We start from the raw sequence: 25,082 nt of genomic DNA, 5'->3' as shown, positions 1-25,082 counted from the left end.
ACGTATTAAATTGAATGTCTAATAAGCATACTTTACATAAAAGATCGATTTTATTGTTTGAATAGATGTTTTGAAATATCATTGTCTGTGATTATTGTTATCGTTCATCGTCATAATATCGACATAGTATCATTATCATTATGTAGTATGGATATATCGATATCTCATTGTATGAAATAGATAAGCATTTTGATTAACATAATACAATTAATACATGATTGCCGACATTAAAATCATTCAGAAATATTTCAGATTAACATCTTTTCTTCATAATTTACTTTCGTAATTTGCTTTTTTTATATTATATTACATTCTAAGTACACGTGAGCTGTTTCTTAGTAACATGCGTGCATCACGCACTTAAGATTACCAACCGGAAATTCTCACGATAGTTAACATGTGTCTCAGTTCCAAATTTACCAAATTATTTTCGTAATAATCATTATAAAATTAAAGATGTCGAAATTTGATTAATATTTTAATGATTATTAAAATCTGAGTTACATTAACAGTACAGTGAAGTAAGTTAAGTAAAAAAATGTTAGAGACGTATATGTTATTACAAAAGTAGTTGTGGATGAAAATGAAAAAATATATATGAACAATTTTTTATGATTTGAGAGATCAGTAGACAATTCACATTTTTTTAGTCATGGAAATCGAAGAAGAATAAATATTTTAAGAGGACAATAATGCGGAATATACACAATTTTGTAATAAATTAAATGTACATGCAGGCAAAAATACATAATAAGCAAGTATTAAACGCATTTGTCACTTTAATTATCAGTACGTTGATGAAGTGTAGTCTCGCTTCATTTATTCAATAAAAGAGCAATATGTATGTTGACTGAGATGCATATATATTGACGCAGAGTGTGAAATCCGCGGAGATTTTTTCCCCTTAAATATCACATATGAATTTCATATCCCGAGATAACGCTCATGATAGACGACCTTCGTGAATAATTCCACTATATTCTCGCCGTTCTGCAGAAAAATTATTCAAGTTTAGGATGACGGTATTATGGACGGCGACGAATAATGCATGAATTAATTTTGGAAATCGTACATCCTTACACGGAAAAAAAGGATTATAGCTATTATAGCAAATTTAGTTGTAAAACAGGGATAACTAACATTTTTTTGCAGCGAGAGCTATAATTTAGCAATAGTAGCAAAACTTTAACAAAAGGTAATCCTTATTTTCCGTGCAAAATCTGATGAATTTCATGCATTCCTCCGAAATCTTCCTTTCTTAATATACATATTCACACATTCATGTACAATATATACTCATTTATAATTTCCTTTAACGTTTGCCAGTCTCAATGAAACAGGACTCCCTCTCTTGTCTCAATATCAGGATGGCAAGTGCACGCTTCTAGCGGCATCATGCTTATCGTATTCAGTTCATGATCGCACGAGTGTTAGTGTCTTATCATCACTCTGTTATCTCTCTCGATTAAGTTAACGTCTATTAGTTTATTGAGGCTAAATCGACATGAGTTTAATGCCAAATCTCAGTTATCTCAGGCTCAGAATAAATCAGGAAGTCCGACGGTATAAATGGTGACCAAGCAGATCATGTGTCATGTTCGTGACAGTCGTCATCTGCGGTGCCGAATGAAAATATACGTATACCCGCAATTTCATTCAAGAGTATAAAAGATGCACTGATGTAGATATAAAGCCTGTCACTTCTGAGTTCTGCGTGCATCACTTCGCGACTTTACGAAACGGCACAGTGAAGTGAGCATTTAAGTGAAATAGACAACCAAAGTCGAAGCAATTTTTACAGGTCAGTGTGTGTCGATTATTATCAACACTCTGTTTTCCACAAACTGACATTCGGTCGGAATTTATTGATAAAAATTTTAGATAAAGTCTTGTAAAACATGTAATTATAGTGAACTCTTATACCGTATTATACTTCAAAAATATGAGATCAACTTGCTAATAATGCAATAATATGTGATAATAGAATGATATAAATATGAATAAATAGGAATAAAAAGCACATGAATAAATTATGTGACACATAATTTTATAGACTTTAATATAATTTAAGAAAATATGATTTTACAAAAATGCTACATTAGTGGAAAATCTCAAAAGTTTATTCCGTCTAATTTGCATGGAGTTACATGAGTTTGAGAGAAGAAGAGTTTAAGTTATAAACATACATAACGCAAACATTACGAACGTGATTATAAGTTGTTATGATATTTGTCTAGCTTATAGACAATATTTTTTAGAGCCGCATAAATAATTTTCCATATCTTTAAACAATCTTATACTTTATAAAAATTAATATAATAATGTAGAAATTGAATATCAATATAAATCAAATACATCTGTCTAACACAAAAAAATAACGACGTCTCTTCTTTACTTCTTAAATTAAAGAAGATAGGCCATAACAAATATCATTTCAATTTCTCAATGCAATAAAATTTGTTACGTTTTTTGAGATTAACAGCCAGAAATTATTAGTTGAATTGACGTCAATTGCATCGATAAATAGTTGATATCAGATACTAGTTGATATCTTTGTCATCTTCGACCTTGCTTTGTCATCTTTACAATTGTTTTTAATTGAGAAATTGAGACTATTTCTGTGAGACTTTTATTGTCTTTCGGCTAACTCTATTTCGAATTAATCCAAAGTCGGAAAGCACAATATAGATATATACATATTACGTATTCGATGTGAATAGAAAGAGAAAGAGAGGGAGGGGGAGAATTGGCCAAAAGACATAGAAATATTATAGAAATATTTATGATTACTCAATTAACATAAAAACAATTACAAAAAAAACAGTATAAGTAAATATAAAGCCAAAAATGACAAAAATACTAGTCAGTATTCGACATCGACTATTCATCGATGCATCGATGTCGATTCATCGATCGACGTCGAATGCATGATGTCGATTTGATTAATCATTTCTGACTGCGTAAATATAATAAGCACACATATAATTTTGACATATAATGATAGTAATATATTTATTAAAATATAGTTTAAAAAGTCAATTAAATAAACCAAACATTAGTTCGGTATCAAGGCTTATTCAAAAAGATAAAAAAATTAATTAGAATGGTGCAACATATTTTTGTAGCTCTCGACGACTTGAGGCCGACTTTTGATGCCTTTAACAATTAAGCAACAGTATGTTATTCTAATATTAAAATGTATTAAAATAAAAATGTATAGAAATCTGTCGTAAATACTTCTTAGAAAAAACTACAATAATGGTAATATAATAAAACGAACAATCAAACAGATTTACATATTTAACTACGTGACGTAGCAAATTGATGATTATTTATTGACATTGAAAATTGTGAAGCTAGCCAAAGGCAATTTTTTCAAATAAATAAAAGGTAACATATTAAGACGTAACAATGTACAACGATTTCGATTGAATGATAATCCTAATTTGACTTCGATATAAAGAAATTATACGTTCATATTCTTTAATAGCACAGTGACTCTACTGCAAGTGTATAATTATGTGTTACGCTTTATCTAAGCATGACATACGCGATTACATACTTGCTTGAACGATTATTACGACAAACGAATAGTTTTTAACTTTAACCTCATTTTTGTTTTTGTTTTCGTAATGATTAATGTTAGTATGTTAGAGTTATATAATGTGAAAATAGTATGAAAAAGAGGTATTACGTAATCAGATATATCAATACATATTTATGAAGTATACGATTTGTATAATTATATGCATTTTTTAAATGTTACTATCTATTTTATTAAAATTCTCTTAAATCCATTTTAATCAATTTATTACATTAATTATTGCAATTAAGATGTATTACAATTTAATTAAAATAAAATTTATTTAACGTCGATTAAAGAACAAAAAGTTTTGTCACTTATTTGTATTTCTGGCACTTGATTAGTAAACCATTTTCAATGTGGTTTACATCATATGCTATAAATTATTTATATATTATTAAAATTATATGTGTTCCTCATAAGTTAAGTTCCTCATTAAACGTCCATCTAATAATAAGCGGATTTGATTCTGAGAAAACCGCGGAAAACATTTCTGAGAAAACTCATCAAGGTGAAATATGGCCGACGTCGTTTGACCACAAGTACGTACGCGATCGCGGCACGCCAGACGCGTCGTAAATTTCTCGCAAATACCGCAACTCGATCACGTTCGACGGGATCTCAACGCGGAACGTACGTATGCCGTTGGCCAAAAAGGGAAAAGGGTAAGGCGGCTTCCCATTACGCTCTTAATTGAAACAGCGATCTCAAACGTAGGAGAATGCGCCCGTCTTGAATATCGACGGACATAAAGAAAGAAACGACGGTGAAGCGGGGAAAAAACGGCGGAAGGAGCGCAACGAAGGAAAGGGTGGAAAGGCCGGAATGAGTGGGAGGGAGCCGGCTGGAAAGGGAGAAAGAAAACGTGATAAATCTCGCCGCGAACAATAAGTTATCGTAAAGAATCGTTTTCGCGTTTCGTGACACGGCGGGAAGAACAATGATTTGTCGGGAAAATTCTCCAATTCCAATTCCAATTTCAGAAATGGCCCTAGAGACACCGGCATGGCTGAATCTATGCTTCGTAGAGAAGATCCTGCGAAAGTCGGAAGGCGACAACTCGATTCAGGTGATCGATATATTCTCGAAACCGGCCACGGCTAAGGGTGACAACTACACTAGCGACATGATTAGGGTTACTGCCGAATTTTCGCGTGACCAAGGCGGCAGTAAAATTACGGAGAAGAAATCAATCATTGTCAAAATCTCGCCTCTAGTTGAAGGCATTCGTCAGGACATGGTAAGTTGATTGAACTAATATAATATTTCTAATGCAAATGGATCAAACTGCAGATTCCACTATTTCAAAGTAGATTTCTATTCAACAAAAAGCTCAAGACAATTATTTTTAAGGCAATCAATGATTAAAAATAAAATTATTTTTATCAAGTTCAAAGAGGCACAAATATTGAAAAAAAATATATGCTTCAGTCATTTTAAAATCAATTTTGATTTGCGAAATAGAATTATTATTTATTTGTCATCTCTGTCAACCAAAACTTTTTATTTAAACCCTTACATTACAAAAATAATTGCATGCTTGTTTGATTAAAAGATTTTATTTGTTAATCTTAAATAAACTTAATTAAATAATCTTAAATAAACTTTTCACAGATTGAATTATCAGGCATGTTCCACACCGAGATATCGATGATGTCAGATACTTTGGATAAAATGAATAAGTTGTTAGGGCCGGAGCATCGCTTAAGCGGGAAAGGCCTATACGTGCAAAATAAAAATCCAACTCTTCTGGTGATGGAGGATCTCGCGCCTCTCGGCTTTCGCATGGCTGATCGTCTGTCTGGCCTTGACCTAGCTCATACCATATTGGCGCTTGACGGACTAGCCAGGTTCCACGCAACTTCAATAGCCATATGCGAGAAGGTAAATCATCACGCGTGACTCACTTGTAATGTCTCATTGCGATTATCACAAATTCAGGTCAGTGGCACGAAACCATGGATCATACAAGGTGCAAATTTCCATGTTAATATGTAAAACCCATGCATGATATAAGTAATATATTTATATGAAAAAATCATTTTGTATTGCATGCTAGGAGACTTCTTGCACTATATTATACGAAGTATTAAACACGCATTATACATAATCGTCGGAAATATTCAAAAGTTTCATGTAATAGACATTAATGTATTTTGAAGCGACGAAACATTAATTTCTTCGAATACTGTCAAGAGATAAGTTTGAAACTTGTAAAGCTTTAAGACAATGTGCTTAACACTTTAATTCTATAGAAAAGTAGTTTCTAATTAATAATTTAAAAAAGTACAAGTGTTTTGTTTTAATACTGTGTAGTGTACAAACATATTGCTCAACTTCATACTAAATTGAATTTTCTTGTTGCATAAATATATAGTGGCGAGCAAAGTTTTTACGTTTTACAAATAAGCATGTATCGGGAATTTTATAAATAGTGCATTTCATCATCCGTTTTAATTTATTTAGAATAAAATATCATACATTCAACACTTTTTGTTAAAAATAATAATAATAATAATAATATTTCTCGTATAATAAATTCAAATTCAGAATAGAATAGACGCAATTAATAAAATATATACAAAATAAAATATATTTACAATATAAAGTTACAAATCTTTTGCAGATATATTAATCTCATGCTGTACTTATATAATTAGTTTCAAATTGTTTAATAACATGTTTGAAAAGATGAAATTTAGCAAATTTAGCTCATCTTTTTTGTCATAAATGATGCATTTAAGACTCAAGTATTGTAAATTACTAGTAATAAAAGTCATGAAAGATTTATAAGACCTCGAACAGATATATGTTAGAATAAAGAAAAGTTATTATGTCCATTGACGATTGTTACGTAAGTGAATCTATCCAAGCTAAATATCGTGGTCCTAAACTCTGATACTACAGATATGTACACTGTAATAATGCGTGCAGCATAATGGTTACTGTAAACCGCAGCGATTTCGTATGGTCGAATGGGAGTTCGAAACTACACGGCGAATGATCCAGTAGAAATGTCTGGCGGAGAATAACCGTTTTAACCAAAGTCCAATATCCTTTATTATCCTTTATTACAGCACGTGCCTCGGCGTTTAGCCAAGAAAACAATTTTAAAAAATATTTTTCATGAAAAAAAACTACAACTTACTCAAATCATATATCAAATTAAATCTGGTCCTCAGTCAACGCGATTATTTGTGCGTATGATAAATCAAAATTTACTTATTTATTCTTCTTACATCTTTGTCTGAACGTTTCGACTCCGCATTGCGTCATCATTAGCGGCATAACAAATACAATTTAATAATTCTCACGATCTCCGTTACGCTATGGATGAGTACTTCGGGACTAGAAAGTCGAAAAGCTGATCTGCTTCGGGACTAGAAAGTCGGAAAGCTGATCTGCTCGTAACGTGTTGACGTATATGGTTGGAATGTGATGTCACAGTCAAGTGATCAGGAGAACGCAAGTATGGAAATATTAATCGACTCTACTGACCATTATAATCGCCAAGACAATACGACCACGATTTGGTTCGATTATCGTCATGTAATCTTTAATACTTATATTATAAGCATCTCATTTAAATAATTAAATTTATTGCGAAAAATATTACCTTAGCCAGGGTTTTTTTCACAATTTTAATTATTTAAATGAGATGCTTATATATAAGTATCATGCAAAGATTACATGATGATAATCGAACCAAATTGTGGTCGTATTGTCTTGGCGATTATAATGGCCAGTAGAATTGATTAATATTTCCATTGTTGTTTATTATTTGACACTGGCGAAGTAAAAGTATTTATTCTGTTTTAATTTTTATTATTCATCATCGAGAGTCCTAATTATTTGATTTAAATATCAAATTATTCTCTTACAATTAGTACCTAAGGAAAATCGACTTTTCCTCGACTAAAATATCGCGTATATCAAATACCTTCAAAAATAAAGCAATTAAAAAGGAAGGGCTTTCAGCTTTTAACTTAAATGGACACGTATGTGCCTAACTAATTGTAAGCAGTAAGTCCTTCTACATTTATAAAATCGTAATTTGTAATTTATATTGAAATTTACATTAAGAAATTGTAACAATGGTTCTCCTCGTAACTATCTTCAAGAAAAAATATTCTCTAAAGGACCCGCCCGCAACGGTCATGGGGGGTTTTGGCTCCCAGTCAAATTTAACAATAATGTAGGATAATTTAGTTCATAAAATGCTGATGAAAAGTGTCTATAGGCAAAAAGCCCAAAAATGGACAGTTTCCGAGATATAAGTCATTAAAGAGTGGAAAAATGAGAGTTTCAGGTTTCAGCTAATGGCAGTTTGCAACAGGCTGAATGCCATGCTTTCACTAAAACATTTACTTGATTGCTGAATGAATTATACTTATGCACAGTATGCGTGTTCACATAGTCAAGTCAATGATCAAACCATACATAACATAATGTCATTGCATCGAATGACATGTATGCAACATATACCGGGTGTCTAAGACCACCCGCCCACCCCTTTTCTTTCAAAAACTAAACATTTTAGAGAAAAACGTTCCAGACAAAAATTGTATGGTTTTGAGGGAAACATAAGATGGTGTCATTGATTTGACTTTGGGTGGCATCGTTAAGGACAGGTCAAGGACACCTTCAGTTTCTTAAATGGAACCTTTTATTTTTTATTGCATATTCTTATAGCTTATGTCGAGAGCTTTCCAAAACACTATAATTAAGTATTTTTTCATTAAGTACTTTTTGAGTTATAAGGCTTGAAAGTTACAGTACCTATTGTGACATAATATTTTGTTGAGTATTTATAATTCAAATTCCTTACTTTTTATTTTTGCAAACAATATGAATCGATTAATGTAAAAAAACAAAATTTTCTTAAAGAAAAACTTGTTGTGTAAGAGCGTAATGTGGCACAGTAGATAGCGCACTAATCTACAAAGCTGAAGAACAATTTTAATGCCATTTATAATGAGTGTAATTCTTGTACCGTTGTTAAGAACAGTGTCTAAAATACCTGGAATAAACTATTGCGCGCTGTGTAATTTCTGTAGGCATTCATATTCATGCATTAAGTTTCATTCTTACAGAATGTCTATTCACCAAGTACATATTGAATTACTTTCGATAAAGACTTAAATTTAGCGTATACCATGAAAGAAGAGTACCGATTTTTTATTGTGTGATTGATAGTTATTAAAAAAGCATTTTTCCTAACGCGAGTGTAAAATAGGCCGCTCACCCCGAATCGTGAGAGGCAAGAGGACTCACGCAAATCAAGCACCCCGAATCGTGAGAAGCTAAGAAAATAATGAATATGCAATAAACAGTTACACAACAAGTTTTTCTTTAAGAAAATTGTGTTTTCTTTACATTAATTGATTCATGATGTTTGCAAAAATAAAGAGTAAGGAATTTGAATTATAAATACTTAACAAAATATTATGTCACAATACTGTAACTTTCAAGCCTTATAACTCGAAAAGTACTTAATGAAAAAATACTTAATTATAGTGTTTTGGAAAGCTCTCGACATAAGCTATAAGAATATGCAATAAAAAATAGAAGGTTCCATTTAAGAAATTGAAGGTGTCCTTGACCTGTCCTTAACGATGCCACCCAAAGTCAAATCAATGACACCATCTTATGTTTCCCTCAAAACCATACAATTTTTGTCTGGAACGTTTTTGTCTAAAATGTATAGTTTTTGAAAGAAAAGGGGTGGGCGGGTGGTCTCAGACACCCGGTATATGTTGCATACATGTCATTCGATGCAATGACATTATGTTATGTATGGTTTGATCATTGACTTGACTATGTGAACACGCATACTGTGCATAAGTATAATTCATTCAGCAATCAAGTAAATGTTTTAGTGAAAGCATGGCATTCAGCCTGTTGCAAACTGCCATTAGCTGAAACCTGAAACTCTCATTTTTTCACTCTTTAATGACTTATATCTCGGAAACTGTCCATTTTTGGGCTTTTTGCCTATAGACACTTTTCATCAGCATTTTATGAACTAAATTATCCTACATTATTGTTAAATTTGACTGGGAGCCAAAACCCCCCATGACCGTTGCGGGGTCCTTGTTAAGAAATCATATATTATTAAAATTAATATCGTAGATTTTTTTATATAGCCTCATGTATACATAAAACGTTCTAAACTTCCAGTCTACACTACAAACTTATTTACTAAATTTTATAATTAAATGAATAAATATCAATATTCTTTGATAAAAATATTTTAATATCTAGGAACCAAAGCAAAAAGAAATGTATTCGAAAGGAATGTTTAACGAGCAGTACCCACCAGAAATGAGCAATTTTTTTAATATGAGTGTTAAAGCTTTAGCAGATGAGGTTGCAAATTGGCCGGGAATGAAAAAGTAAGATTTACCCTACATCCATACACGCAATATTTATTAATCTAATTCTTAATATCTAAGATAACGTAAATAAGCGTATTGTATAATAAGCAAAAACTGGCAAATATAGATGCAGAAATTGTTGTTTAGAATATACACAGCAAATATTTATGATTTTTTTCATAATTTTATAGAATTCCATGTTTATGTGACTTTTATTATTAGATACTCGGAAAAAATTGCTAAACTCACCGACCACATATATAAAATAGGTATAAATGCAACCAAGCCATGTGAGGATGAATTCAATGTTATTAATCACGGTGATTTTTGGGTAAACAATATGTTGTTTAAATATGACAATAATGGCAAACCTATTCAGCACATTTGTGTAAGTACCACCACATTATAAAAAATCATGTATTTTCTTTAAATGTAAATGCTTATTGATTTATTATAATCAGGATTAAAAAATTTAAAATTAAATGACGAAATTTATGAAATCTAATTTGTACCTGCATGTAATGACATGATTTATATTGTTAAAACAGCGTATATTTACTTTAAAACTGTAATATCTTAAAAGATTAATTTTGAAAAATGTAAAGGATTGTGAGCATAATTTAAATATAGCATCGGTCACTTTATTTTACTTATCTATAATATTTCTGAATTTTCATTATTATTTTTGTAGTTAAATGCAATGCAAAATAAATTTACGTAAAAATAAACAAAATAAATAAAACAAATACATAATATTCTGAAAAGTATACAATATATGTTAATACATTTTAATGATCCACAATGTTGACTTTAGAGATCAAGACAAAGAGGCGGCGCTAATATGAGATATTTGAAATTGCAGTATATTATGAATAATGCATAAATCCAGTTTGATCGCATTCAGGTACATCCGCCACCTGTCTGCCCGTGTCATTCGCGCAAACTCTCAACTTTCTCGCCGCGACTTCCAAAACACGAGTCCCACTTCTTTCCCGGGGCACGAATTTCATTTCCAATTCAATTGCCAGGAGCTCAAAAAATCGGTCGATCGACAGAGTTCGTTTGATATTACAGGTGGACTTCCAACTATGTGTCTACACATCGCCGGCAATCGATCTTCAGTATTTTCTCAGTACAAGTCCTTCCCCGGATGTCATTGAAAACAAGAAAGATGTTTTATTAAATGAATATCTTAGCGCACTGTCGGCGACTATGAAGCAACTGGGCTGCAAGACGCAGCCACCCACCATAGAAGAACTGAAAGCTACCCTAAAACGTAAAGCCAGCTATGGAATGATAGCATCCTTCTCAATTTTACCGATCGTGCTGTGCTGTAAGACTGAGGCGAAAGATTTGGATGAAATCATGAGCAGTGGCTCTTATTCAAATCCGGGTCTAAAGGGCGAGAGTTATAAAAAATTGATGATGAAGAGACTTCCAATGTATGACGAATGGGGTTTGCTAGATCTTTAATGCATACTTGACTTTTATTGTAATAAATAATGTAGAAAAAAAAATAATAAGCATGACAAGGTATAGAAAATACATTAAAATAAAAAACAATAGAATAATAAAAATATTAATGCACTTTAAAAAAAGCCATCATGAAATTGATATGATAACGACAGATCTTTTAGTTTGATAGATAAAAAATTATTCTTTTATGATGTAATATAATGGTTTTATATATATATTGTATATATATAACGAATTAGCAGTGCAAATGTAAATAATAAAACAACTATTAAATATGGATGAGATATTCTTATTTTTACAATAAAATTATATTTAATAAATTAAATAAAAATAGAAGAATGGAATATATAACTGAATATACATATTTAGTTCAGTTCAGTTTCAAGAACATATGTATATATACATATATTCTTGACACACCCACACCCCCCCCCTCACACACACACACACACACACACAGAGCGGCTCAAATACAGTGCTACAGATTAATTCGTCAGGATCCACTGGATAAAAATAAGTGATTCAGATGGCGATTTTCTTATTAAAGAGGCTTTTAAGTGATGATAAATGAAACTGGACCGACATAAATCTAAAAATTAAATAGAGATAAATAGAGAAATAATAATATTTCTGTGTAAAAAGTTATGTTTTAAGACCGACAAATAATCGGCGTACAGTTTGCTAAATTGAAAAAAAGATACAAAATTCACACAAATATTATTATTAGGGGCTACCAAGATCCAGTCCGATCGAAGATGGCCTTTTAGTGTTCTACAATTGAATTTTGAAAGCTTCCTGAAGAAACGGCAGACAAGAAACTTTAAAATTTGAAAAGGTATCTTATGAAAAAAGTAACATAAAAACCAAGCAACTCTTACTTAAAATGTTTCTTTCTAAAACCATTATATCAAAAGTTATGAATCATAAAAAATAGAGATCTGTTGTACAATCAATTATATATAGTACGGTTGTCTAATCCAGCGTGGTTCCTGACATATTAATCTGTAACATTTTATTTAAGCCACTTTATAAAATTATATATATAATTTCTTATACATATATATAAAATATATATAAGAAATTTCTCATATACATGTATATAAGAAATAAAGATTACTATAATTATATTGAGAAAAATCTGAGAATTATAATATTATATAAGAAAACTTAATTATTTTCTCTTTAATGGCTTTTTAATTATCTTTTACTCTCTACTTTGTCATACAAAGTTACAAAATACTTCTTTTTACGATGCAAAATGAGAGATTATATAATGTTTGACCTCGTTGACTTGGATTAACATGGATTACTTCAATTACAGATCACATTAAAAAACATGAAAGACTCTACATTTTAATATCATTGATAAACTTGTTACAGTTGCTTATACATATATTTGTAAATTTAATGTAAAAATCTTCAATGTTTTAATTTCAGAGATTATAATTCAAGGTTTCAGAGATTATAATTCAAGATTTTTAATACATTTTCAATCTCTTTCTCCCTCCCCCTCCTCTCTCTCTCTCTCTCTCTCTCTCTCGCAATATTATAAACTTCACAATTCGTCTTGTTTTTCTTTAAAGTTTTTTTTCAATTTAATTCGAAATTCTATATAAAATTTAATTTTTAAATCAAATTTTATTTTCGAAGTTCATGCAGTCTAATTATATTTACAAGTTAACTTAGTTTCATCTATTCTTTATTAAAATTTTGAAAATTAGTACAAAAATTAATTATGCATAGTATTAGAATCAATGCTTTAACATATTAATTATAAATTATTTGGTCTTTCCGATATTTTATTAATTTTTTATCCTTCACATATATCTTCAAAATAGCCAGACAGATTTAGATTGAAATTGAACTTTCATAACATTCGTTGTAGAATAATCCTGGTTTTGAATGAATCTACTCAACACAGTTTTGCGTGCATGTTGGCCATTTCACGAAAACAAATAACGAGATGCGAAAAACAAAGAAGTAGAAATGAAATTGCTGTTGGGCACGAGTACTGTATATTACATATCTATATTTATGGATTAATTGTATTACTCTTTAGATAAAACATTTGTCAGAAGAAAAACTTAAAAAAATAAAAATTATTAAAAAATTTGTTTGTGATATTAATATTAAAACAATGAAATAAGACAACGTTGCTTAAATGTTTAAAATATAACGCACAACGTTAGCCGGATTTATAAATGTTTTAAAAAGAGATTTTACTTATAATTTTCATCGATTTTAGATAAAACCGGATAATATCATCCATACGCTGTTGAAAATGATTCCGATTCATGGCATACATTAAGCGCACTACCGAATAATTAACCTTTGTTGTGGCTGAACAATAATTCCAGTTACTTATAGTATTTCATGAAATAAATAGTAAAAAATCATTATTTTACGAGCATAGTTGGGCGAATTTTGCAGAGAGAAATTGCATTACTGGCATAAATGCAGCATAGTTTCGTCAAAATTAAACAGTCAGCAAACTTAATAAATTGTTATATCAGAGAAGTACAGACTTTGTAAAATGTTTTCAACAATTTCTATCATATCGCTTATGCATAGTACTTACACACGAAATTATCATTTACACAAATCATAACGTTAGTTATTATTTTCTGACCAATGTAAGTCAAAGTAAGATGATTATATATAAATATTAATTAATTATTTAAAACTATATTGCGTCTATTTTTTGCATACTATAAAAGATAACTAAGATATCGAAATCAAACAAATTTTGTTAATATATCTTTAATGTATTTATTTAATTTATGGTATGTGGAAAATAAAATAACATGATGAAAGAGATAGAGGATGGAAAATAGAGGATAAAGAGAATCAATTGAAACTCCAGAATAGAGTCTGTTCATATTGATTGCGCATGTTACTAACAAGCAATTGGCGTTTGCAAATCCCACGTCTCAATGCGCCAATTGGAACTACGCATCAATAGATGTCGATTTTGATTTCACAAGAACGGTAATATCCCAGCAGATTATTAGATTATAACGTAGTAGCAAATTCAATTGAAAGCCCGATTTAGCAAATCAAATGTAATCGTGATACATGTATTTATTGATTAGCTTTGGATCAATGCTTTAAATAAACATTACTTGTCTAAACTGTTTTTGCATTGATTGTCCATTTCATGGGCTTTGCTTCATTTGTGCAAATTTTTAGATTAAATTAAAATAATCATCAATCAATCAATCAAACACGTTTAATTGTTTTTTCTAATTCAAAAGTAAATTATCATATAATAACTTCCAAAATGCATTTATATGCTATGTCAATTTCCCCTTTCAGAGCCATTCAAACGTGCTGGATCGTTGCTCATTTCAAGCAGTGCGCGCATCAATGAACCATACAAATTCTCGAATGCAACAATTAAATCCCAACGAGTCACTACGCGAGCAATTGCACGCACCCATCGAAATTGAGTGGCTGCGTGTGAAATATGTACCAATTCCGAGGACCTTCCGTGGAGACCGAGGCTCGATGAACCGCGAAAGCTAATTAATATCTTCGAGAAGTTGGGATATATGTATTTAGCCTTTCAATTGAACCGAACGTATGCCTGTTTCCCTCCCCCCCTTCTGGCGTGTATGTCGTCTACGTACAATTCGCTCGATTGTATGCGTGGGTATGTTTGTATATTCTACGAACGTGTACGCTGTGTATGCATGCGCGTAGGCGTGCACGTGACGCGGAACAAATGGCGATATTAATTACCGCGATTTGCCATCTCCGATACTGAAATCGACCCCTATTAATCTAAGCTTACACCTTTCGTTTGCCTGCACCTTGCTTGCTCCGTGAGAATATAATTCATCCTTGTTTAATCCTGTCGATATTGCTCTTTTGCTTATTATATTACTCTTTATGGTCCATAATTACCCGCAGAAGAAAATGATTATTTTCCCTGTAAACAAACTCCCGTAAGAAATAAATTAAAGTCATTTTATTAATATCATTAATTTCTAACAATAAGTATTTCTAAGGTAAATTGCACACAAATTAATCTTACAAAAAATAATAATAATCATATAAAATATATCTCTATTTCTTTCTGTCAAAAAATATTTTCTAAAAAATCACTGTTAGTGTATAATAAATAGCTTAACTGAAATAATCATTTAAAAGGGGTAAAGAGCAAATAAAATCATTAGACAAAATAAATGGTATACTGATTGTACATATTATTATTGTATAAAAATACGTCACACATAAATACAAGAAAGTGTATTCTACCGTGCGAGCAAATAAAATTTTAACTGTCTATTTTTCTCGTTTCATGTTTTTATCCGAAACAGTTGATGGGACCAATTACATATACGGCTCAACTAGCCGAATATTTGGTATTGACTTTTCGGACTTTTATGGATCATTCGTTACACAGAGTAGCGTTAAACGATGCGATTGGTTTACATTCTAGTAAAACATGTTTTTTTTTATTAAACAATGTCGCCACACGTCTCGCACAAAGTGTCCTACTTTTAGATCTGCAATATGATACTCCAGCTTGTTAAAATTGTACGGACAATGTAATTATCGCCGTGAAACAATCGACAGAGTTTTACATTTGAAATAATTTCATCACGGGATGAGAGACTACGTATAAATAATAAATATATCTTATACAATGTAGTGTATATACATGCTTTTCACGTCATTGCGCTTCACATTGTAATCACACTGTGCTGCAATTAAATGTTAAAACAGGAACGTGATTTTAGTTTAATATTTCAATGATGATTTCGTTAATCGAGATAATTATAAATAAAAATAATTCTGCATGCACTAATTGTACACAAAATACATAAAAATATATGTATAGAGACATACAGAATACATGATTTTTTAAATAGTTTCATAAATTATACCATATATATAACCGGAAAGTATACTTTCTCATTTAAGCATGCGATAAGAGTTGTTAATTAGAAAACCATGCAGAGTCTCAATCGCGCTGAAAGCGTAGTTCTATAATATATAAGAGAAGTTTTACAGAAGGTATTTCATGAAAAAAAATTCGCATAATTTATTGCTACTTTCTTACGGTCTCTCGCACGCTTAATAAATTATGCGATGATATACGACAAGGCAAAAGTATAATTCTCGTATAATTTTCCAAAGTGACATTGTGCGAGTTACATCGAAAGATCCAGGCTTGGAAGCAGAGTCAGAGTGAATAAAATCAAACGTACGTGGATGATGATAGAATCACCGGAAGGCGAAATACAGGCGGCGAGGTTGGACGATTCGAGAAAAGAGGATGGCTCGGAATAAAACGACTTCGTGCCATCCTAATCTAACGCAATTTCTTCCCCTTTTGACCCTCTCGAACTGCGCACTCATAACTCGATAAGATAGATTATCCCGAAGAGTCTGTTTCGTTTCACGTTCCAGACCGATTTTGTTTTTTTCCCCCCTCTCCCATCTCGTCATTCGTCGCAGAAAAGCTTTTCAATTCTTGACTGAACAGCTTAAACGTGTGCACTCTAGAAATCGATTTCGCGATTTACGTGACGGAGGTGTTATTTCATTCTTGAAGTAATCCTTCCCTTTTCATCGTTGAAATGGTTATCGAGTGATATTCTTTAATTGTAAATGTTTTTATCGAGATTTACATTCGCAAAAAAGAAAAGGCAATATCGCATCGATTTCAAACTACACAACTCTAAAGGCTTTAAAATGGTCGGGTTATTATTGATTGCGTTGGTCATGACACGTGTATTTTCAGTTTTCACCATGTGGACAAATATCATGATAATCGATTAGACGGTTCCTTGGACAGTTTTCCAGTAATATCGATAACGGCATCATGATGATCGACATATTGACCAATGCGGGAAGTAATAGGCAATTTCTGTATCAAATAAGCTAATACATCAATATCATTACTCAAAGTCTCGAATCGTGATACCAAGCCGAGATAGGAAAGCGTCCCTTTCCGCCCATATTTCACATCTTGAATACAATCTACGGTATCTGATCATAGTATCCCGAGACTAGAATACTACAATGAAGATTCTATTCATTTCGCGACAAATACGGCGTTATATCAACTAAGTGAATCATCAATAAAGCATTAATTACTAACGCTATAGCGTATTGTGTACAGCCATATTTATGAGTCCTTCAAAATCAGGAAAATTATTACTCAAACTTAGAATTATAATTATAACATAACAATTATTCTTATTTATAAATTATTATTTAATATAGCCGTTACAGCAATAAAAACGGCTTTCTTGGAAACATTTATACTACATTTATAATCAATAATTTAATCATATTTAATTAATTAATTTCGAAATAATGCATAACTTAATAATATTATAAAGATAAAAATGTGCAATGTTAAAAGCAGAAAAATATAATATAATGTAAAATAGAAAAGAATGGATGCGGTAACAAAATTTGAATATCGAAATCGCGCGCAGCACGGCACCTAGGCTTGATAAACCCGATAGCGATTCATCACATTTAACCTTATTCAACAATAGAGAGAGCCCACTGGAGCTAGCCAGCCGGGAGATTAACAAAAAAAAAGAGAGGAGAGGGGCCACGAAAGGAAGAAGCAGAAAATTACTCGCTGGTCCCGGCAAAATTGAAGCGCGAACTTCGTCGACTAACCCACACCTCGCCTATTCTCGCCATCATCATACATTCGCGGCCTTTGTCTCCAGGAACTGATGCGGTATCACATGTGTAAAAGTAATATCTGGTATGCGAGTATCAGTCAAAGGGGTCTCCACGTTTGAGTTATAAGGCCAGGCTCTGCGTTGAACGCGGGCGCTCGAACATGAGGTCGAAAGAGGGACCACACATACGTATATACGTACGGCTCACAAGTGTACACACATAAAGGATACGGGAAGAAGAGCATCACCGAGAATATGAAGCGGACTGCATGTATATCTCGCGCGTATATACGCGTGTCGGGGACAGAGGGTTGATAAACGTCTCTTCCGACCATCCCTCTCTGTCTCCCTCACCCCCCGACCGTCTTCACCGCAATCATCTCGCCGTCGCGGGTATTCATAAACTACTCAGACAACGTCTGAAACTTTACGTCGCGGCCCGGCGATGTTCTGATACGAAATAATAGCGAACGCATAGTAATGAAGATCGCGCATGTTCGCCGGTAGTGCCTGACCTGTTCTACAATCGTGTATAAGCGTTTCATTACGTACAGAGAATTCGCGTGCGGTATAATGCGAAACAGAATCAAATCGTACAATTTAATGCCACGCGTAAAAGGGAGGATTCTGACATTTAAACGTGTAAAGCTCTATTAATGATAAGAAGATTAAGAATATATTCTCCTTAAGAATTAAACAATACGTGTAAAGAAAAGCTGTCCAATTAATCATATTAATTTACGAGTATTAATCATATTAAAATAATCGATGTATAATAATATAATATCAAAAGAGATTAAAAAGATATTCTTGTGAATTTAATTATACTAATTATACTATAAAATAAAGTACTTTGTATAACATATGTTGTATTAAATGTAGAACATGAATTTATTTTTGTTTTTAATAAATATAAACCAATATAAAATAATTCTTATTATTTATGTTTATTTGCAGCGACTGATATCCTCCTCTGACCAAATCAGTCACAATCAGGGAAAGTCATCGCCGTTCTATAATCGGACGAACCGGCCAAGTGCTCCGAAAGCACAATTAGATTGACAGTTTCGTGCACGAATGGGTATGGAAGCCGACGCGGGACTGCCGGACAGCCTAAAATAAATAAACGCCATAATTCACGTTCAACAGTTACGAACGGTTCAATTCGCGATTGGAACTGGTCCAATGGCAGAAGGTGACGCAGGGGGCGTGCGGGTAATAGACGGGGTGGTTATGCATTACGTGCGCGCGAGGGTGGCAAATAACTTGACTTCGCGAGCGCGCAACGATGCGACGCAACCGAAATTAATTTAAAAGACAGTATTTCCTATCCGCGGACTTAGCACCTGCATAATCTCATCGGCCCCTCGCAATTCCACACACCAGTACACTCTCTCTGCTTGCCCAATCCAACTTTGTTGCCGGTTCAAAATAAGTGGATTACTTTAACTTGATAAAATGAGGATCACATTTTATCGCGTTAAAGGAAAACCTTCCATTTGCCGTGTCTTTTCTCTCCCTTGCACTCGAAGTCGTTTACTTCCCTTTGCTCGTGATCGCAGCATTCGCGCTCCGGTCCAATTCTCGGCCACCCCTGACTGTCTTCATTCGTCCATAATTTACTGCTTCTCTTTCAATCGCTTGCGTTTTTTCAATTAACAAATCAAGACGCAAAGACAAAGGAACGTAAGGAAATAGCTTTACATTCGTGCATATATATAAAGATTTGACAAATTTCTTCATTATACAAATTACAAAATTCATTTCACGCATCGGTTCGTTAATAGATGTACAATAATCTCAATTCACCTCGAGGGGGCAAGCGAGTATCGCGCGGAAATAGAGCAAAATCGTACACACTTAATTTCACTTTGCACTTCGCTATCTCGTTCGCTACTTTACCGTTGGCGTTTTCGCAGTAACCGGATCCGTAGTCCGTGTACGTGCATCGGATGCACACGTAATGCGCACTCCATCAGTACAGTTGCGGTTGAGAGCACTATCGCCGGATAGGGACAAAAAAGCAAGAGACGAGACGAGAAAGTGTGGGAGAGGGGAGAGGAGGACAGTTACGCGAAACAAGTGATTATCACTTTGTCGCGCGAAAACTCGCTTACTCCCCGAATAATTTCGACCCTACATCGTTTGCCTACATAAGCATGCTCGTGCGTGCTAATACAGCTCAGAAGAAACGTTCCCAATTAACGAACCTCGCCGTCGCTTAAATTTCTGCGTAATAACTTGGCCAAACTAATGTTTTCATCTAAAACCGTGACGGCCTCTTCATGGGCTTTTGTGGAATTAATACAATTTATGGAGAAATGCCTAAAAGAGTGCATTTAAAAAAATATCCCGAGATTACAGATTTGTAAAGGATATTCCGGAGGATTAACAAAAGCGACGGAGTAGGCGAAATTTACATTTATCGTATATTCTTCTTACTTGCGAGATAAATTATCTCCGAGAGGGATCCGTGCGTTTACCATTATTCTTTACCGAGAAGCAAGACAGGATAATCCATAATCTTATCCTAATGAATGTCCAGTTAAATTCAATCCCTTAGGGGTATATAACGTTTCAACATGCGCGCAAGTTACGGAGAAACCAGATTCCAATGGGACTTCTTTCCATTGGGCTCTATTGCCCACTCTACTGCCATGCTCAATTATGATATTAAACTTCCCGCTGACATGGATGCGAAGCAATTTTGCGGGATTAAAGTTCCATACAAGTTCACAAACAGCGTTTCCGTCCGTAAGACGCGGGAAATGAGAGGCTTTTCCTGGAATGCCTCGTTGCGTTTATTCTCAATGCTAAATTATTTCTTTTAAAGCGCGCATCCAGAGAGAGCCGGGATAAAAACCATGCGCGGATAGAAAATAATGATGCAACCGCGGCATCGCGCATCGAAATAAAGGGATAAAATAAAATAACGCTCAGCACAGCGTGGTAACGCCGTTACTCGATATCCCACGGTATTATATCTGTGACATTACCATAACTGAAAGCGTACCGTGACGACCTCTTAGCGGGGAAATATGACAATGGATAAAGTATTACGCCGCGACGGATATAAATTGGATGTGGCAATAGATCCATCTGTCACATAAGCGAACAAAGATAAACTGATATTGAGATTTGAATAAACAGAGAATCTGAATAAGTTTACTCTCTCAAGTTCGTTCGACATATCAATTTCTCGTAACACTTGTCCGATACACGAGAAGAAACGCTTGCATAAACGTAAATCGGGTGTTATTTCAATTTTGATTTTAGATCGTGCAAATATAATTCAACTGTTTAGTTTTTCACAGTTATTATAAAATTAAACATAATTTTAAGCAAAATGTACATTATTATTGATTATTTTAAATATCAAAATTTTGTATCAAATCCTTACTTTATTTATATGCCTAATTCATGTGCTAAAATTAAAACAGAATTAGGATTACATTGCAATAATGATAAACAAACAGAGTTATTGATCATTATTATATTAGCATTAGCCATAATTATTTCAATGTTACACTAATATATTTGTTTAACTCTCCACAGAGAATAGGCTGAAATAGGAAATCCTAAACTTCACTTTTATTGAAGTGTATTATCAAAAAACATTCATCGCCCTATTTATATGTGTGGCGGCAACGACACTTGGCCTTAAATCTCTGCGTTAAAGAATCTCGGAAGGCAATAATATTCACACTTCGCCTGGTCCACCGATGCACAAGCGGCGGTTGTACTTCCTAGTCGATAATCCTCCACCCACATTCACTGTTCTCCGTAGCAGACCGGGTCTATCTATTCGCATGTCTGTAGGGTAGTTTATTATTCATTGGGGTTGCATCCCCAATGCGGATAAACGGCGCATTGTTTATGCATTAGCCTGTACCCTGCCCAACGATCTAAACCTCTCGATCTGACCCATTGAGATGATTCTGCCTTTTCTCACATTCCGGGCCGTCAAACTTTCTTGCCTAATTGTTGACGCGTACACAGAATTCTCATTAAATTGTCAACGACGGATCACTCCTTGTCTTGGACCGCCCTTGTATCCGGATTATTTTCATGTCGCTTAAACTCGGGGAGTTTTCGGATTGCTCCGGACAAAAAAAAAGCTAACCGGCAAGATATTGACTCGAACAATTCTTATAATCCTTCTTTAATCTTTAATAAAAAGATAAGACGATTACGGCATTATGCGAATAAATGGTACCATGGGCTAAAGGCTGATGATAACGTAAAATATGAAATATAAAATATGAAATGAGATACGAAGTTTGCTAAGTCCGCTTTGCCAACTAAATTGCTATAATGCCGTTACAGATTACATCTAACATGCTTCGTAAGAGCGATCCCTCGTTAAACCGGCTCAGTTTTCTCGATTTGGAAGCGGCGGCGTGGTGATAGATGGATAGGAAATGCGATCGCGCCTCTATCGCCGGTTTAAATCGAAGTCTCGATAGTTCGCACGGCGCGATGATTAATGGCGAACGTCTGTCCTAGACAATTGGAATATAAAATGCGCCACGGAACTAAGGGAATCTCTAAGCGAGATAGTATGAATAAAATAACCATTAATTTTCGTAAATTCACATGAAATTTGCAACAGGGCATCTTTGTTCGCTGTAATTATATTGAAAATATCATTGATAAAATTTTGAATGGATATTTAAAATACGAAATGAACGTAATATATAATTTAGTTATACTAACGAAGGAGAGATATCTCAATTGTAATTTTCGATTAAATTTTATTCAAAAATAGAAATAATAATTTATTTCTTTAATAATAATAATTTTTTAGCAGCATTAATAAGGCATAAAAATATAGATTATCTTATACCACACATTTTTTAATTGGTAAATTTATAAATATCTGTTTTTAAATCTATTTACATTAATCAGATATTTTAGTATGTTTCACAATCTGTTTTATATATTCGCGCTGTTCAATTTCCTGTATGTTTTTATCCGAGAATTTATATCAGGGTCACGAGCAACGCGAATAAAGTTCAAAATTGTTCTACCAAATTATTACGTATTTTCGCATTATGATAACCTTATTGTTTTAAACCATGCGGTATTACGGGTTGCATATTTACACGATCATATACATGTATTCCGGTTTTTGCATCAGTTGTTTCGTATTTTGATATTAGCCACCTTCGAATGCAACACTCATTGCGACGCATTTAAATGATCTCTTGTGTATCGCGCTTTAATACATTTTACATTAAAATTTATGTTTGTCTAAATGTTTGCTAAATTACAGAATAATAATATCTAATAAAACTAAAAAACATCTTCAAAGAATTATAAAGCAATTCTAATACAAATTATTTTGTTATTATATACATTTAGCAAAATTAAATTTTAAAATAAAGTTTTTCAGTAAATACATATTACATATTTTTCAAAAATTCTTTCTCTGTGATACAGTTGTAATACTAAATAATATAAATCTTATAACAAAATTAATCTAGTTTATCTCTACGTTTATCTTTAGTTCATTAAAAAATGTATTTTTTAAAAGAATTGGAAATAACGTGTAAAATACCACGAGTTAAAAATTCAAGTTTTTTAAGAAACAAAAAATACAGACTGTTTATTCTAATTTTGAGAAATTGTACTTTCTAATCTTTTAGATTTTTTACGATTTTCCTAAACATTGCTTGTTTGCACTGAGTATGTATTCAATCTTTTCATTTTAACATTGTTTTAAACAAACACACTACGCAATGATTGCCAAACTTGTTTTAAACTGTTTGTGGTTTCTCTCTTCAAACACGTTACCTCCATCCCGAGGACACAATTGGAAATATTTTGGCAAATATTTTATCTAACGCATATAATATTTTTTTAGATTAAAAATTTTAAAATAAACAAATCTGAATTTATTTGCAAACTGGTTACTCATTCATAATCTTACTTATGATTGATATTGTAACTTACTTTTTACTGCTGATGCATTTATTTATTTTTACGCCGCAGATTCAATAAGAACTCTTATCCGATTTTACTTCAATTTTTCTTAAAATTTTTCCCCCGACGCAAACATGAAAAACAGAAGAAACTTGCGTTTCTGACACATGTCGAATTTTTGATACTCAAAAGAATACGTGACATGCATATGCGCGCACGCGAGCGTAAGGATACAGCTGAAGTGCACGCAACGAAAAGTCAAGAGTCACAGATTTTTCTCAGTTGAGCTCGATCTTCAAACGTCGCACGTTTTGCATCTGGCAAACCGAGACACAATCTCGGCGGGTCGCGGAGCTCTCTCGGCAAAACAATAGTTTCGACCGGTAATCTCGGACTGTGTTTTAATCTGAAAGAACAACCGGGTACCCCACTGATTGCATTGCACAGTAATCTTAGTTTTTATCGCGTCTCGAGATTGGTGGAGGTGTCGGCCGAAGGGGAGGGGGTTGTACGTGCACCCCGCTGTCATGGATATCGGGGTCGGACTAGAGCGACCTGCATTATACACGCCATCACGTATAATTTCGAGAAGAGTAAGAGCGCGCGGACACGGTCGACGAGAAAAAAAAGACACCCGCGCAATTCCGACTTGCTGTCATCGGTTGTTTGATATATCGACTGCGCGAAACGTAAACAACGATCACATTTATCGGGATTTCTTGTGCAGGTATATTCATTCGTCACAGAAGTTTCGAAATATCCCGCAATATAATTTCTCAGTAAAAACATAGGAATAAAATTTCTTGCAGTATATTATTTTTTCTCCTGCATCTGTTGTGACACATTAATGTCTCTGTAAAAAAAAAATATTAAAAATCATTGCTAATTGCAATCGTCGCAAATTGTTGACAACGATCACTTATCAGTTATTTCACATTAAGCGGGAAATCCATTTTAATACGCCCCATCATGTTTAATTCATTAAAATACGAACCGTCAACTTGCTAAAATCGACAACGTTAAAATGTTCGGTCGTGTTTGTCATGAGCTCGGCATGCAAATATC

General features: G+C 33.1%; 2 protein-coding genes across 9 annotated transcripts in view; one reads left to right on the top strand and one right to left on the bottom strand.

The window, feature by feature from the left end:
• LOC112459516 (basement membrane-specific heparan sulfate proteoglycan core protein-like) overlaps positions 1-25,082 on the bottom strand; it is a 266,402-nt gene that overhangs the window by 158,111 nt on the left and 83,209 nt on the right. The window lies entirely within an intron of this gene.
• Positions 1,402-11,487, top strand: LOC112459515. 2 transcript variants are annotated; one of them, XM_025023642.1, is made up of 6 exons: positions 1,402-1,801; positions 4,567-4,823; positions 5,198-5,467; positions 9,848-9,978; positions 10,183-10,348; positions 11,035-11,487. In XM_025023642.1, exons 2-6 carry the CDS (start codon positions 4,569-4,571, stop codon positions 11,431-11,433), a joined length of 1,221 nt encoding a protein of 406 aa, XP_024879410.1. In that variant the 5' UTR covers positions 1,402-1,801; positions 4,567-4,568; the 3' UTR covers positions 11,434-11,487. The 2 variants fall into 2 exon arrangements, with proteins under 2 accessions (XP_024879410.1, XP_024879411.1); XM_025023643.1 differs by lacking the exon at positions 1,402-1,801 and adding an exon at positions 4,056-4,248.

This window comes from Temnothorax curvispinosus, unplaced genomic scaffold, assembly GCF_003070985.1.
Source record: "Temnothorax curvispinosus isolate PA1 unplaced genomic scaffold, ASM307098v1 QBEX01009885.1, whole genome shotgun sequence".
Lineage (NCBI taxonomy): Eukaryota > Metazoa > Arthropoda > Insecta > Hymenoptera > Formicidae > Temnothorax > Temnothorax curvispinosus.
Note: the sequence above shows the minus strand (reverse complement) of the source record. Positions and strands in the feature narration are given on the sequence as shown.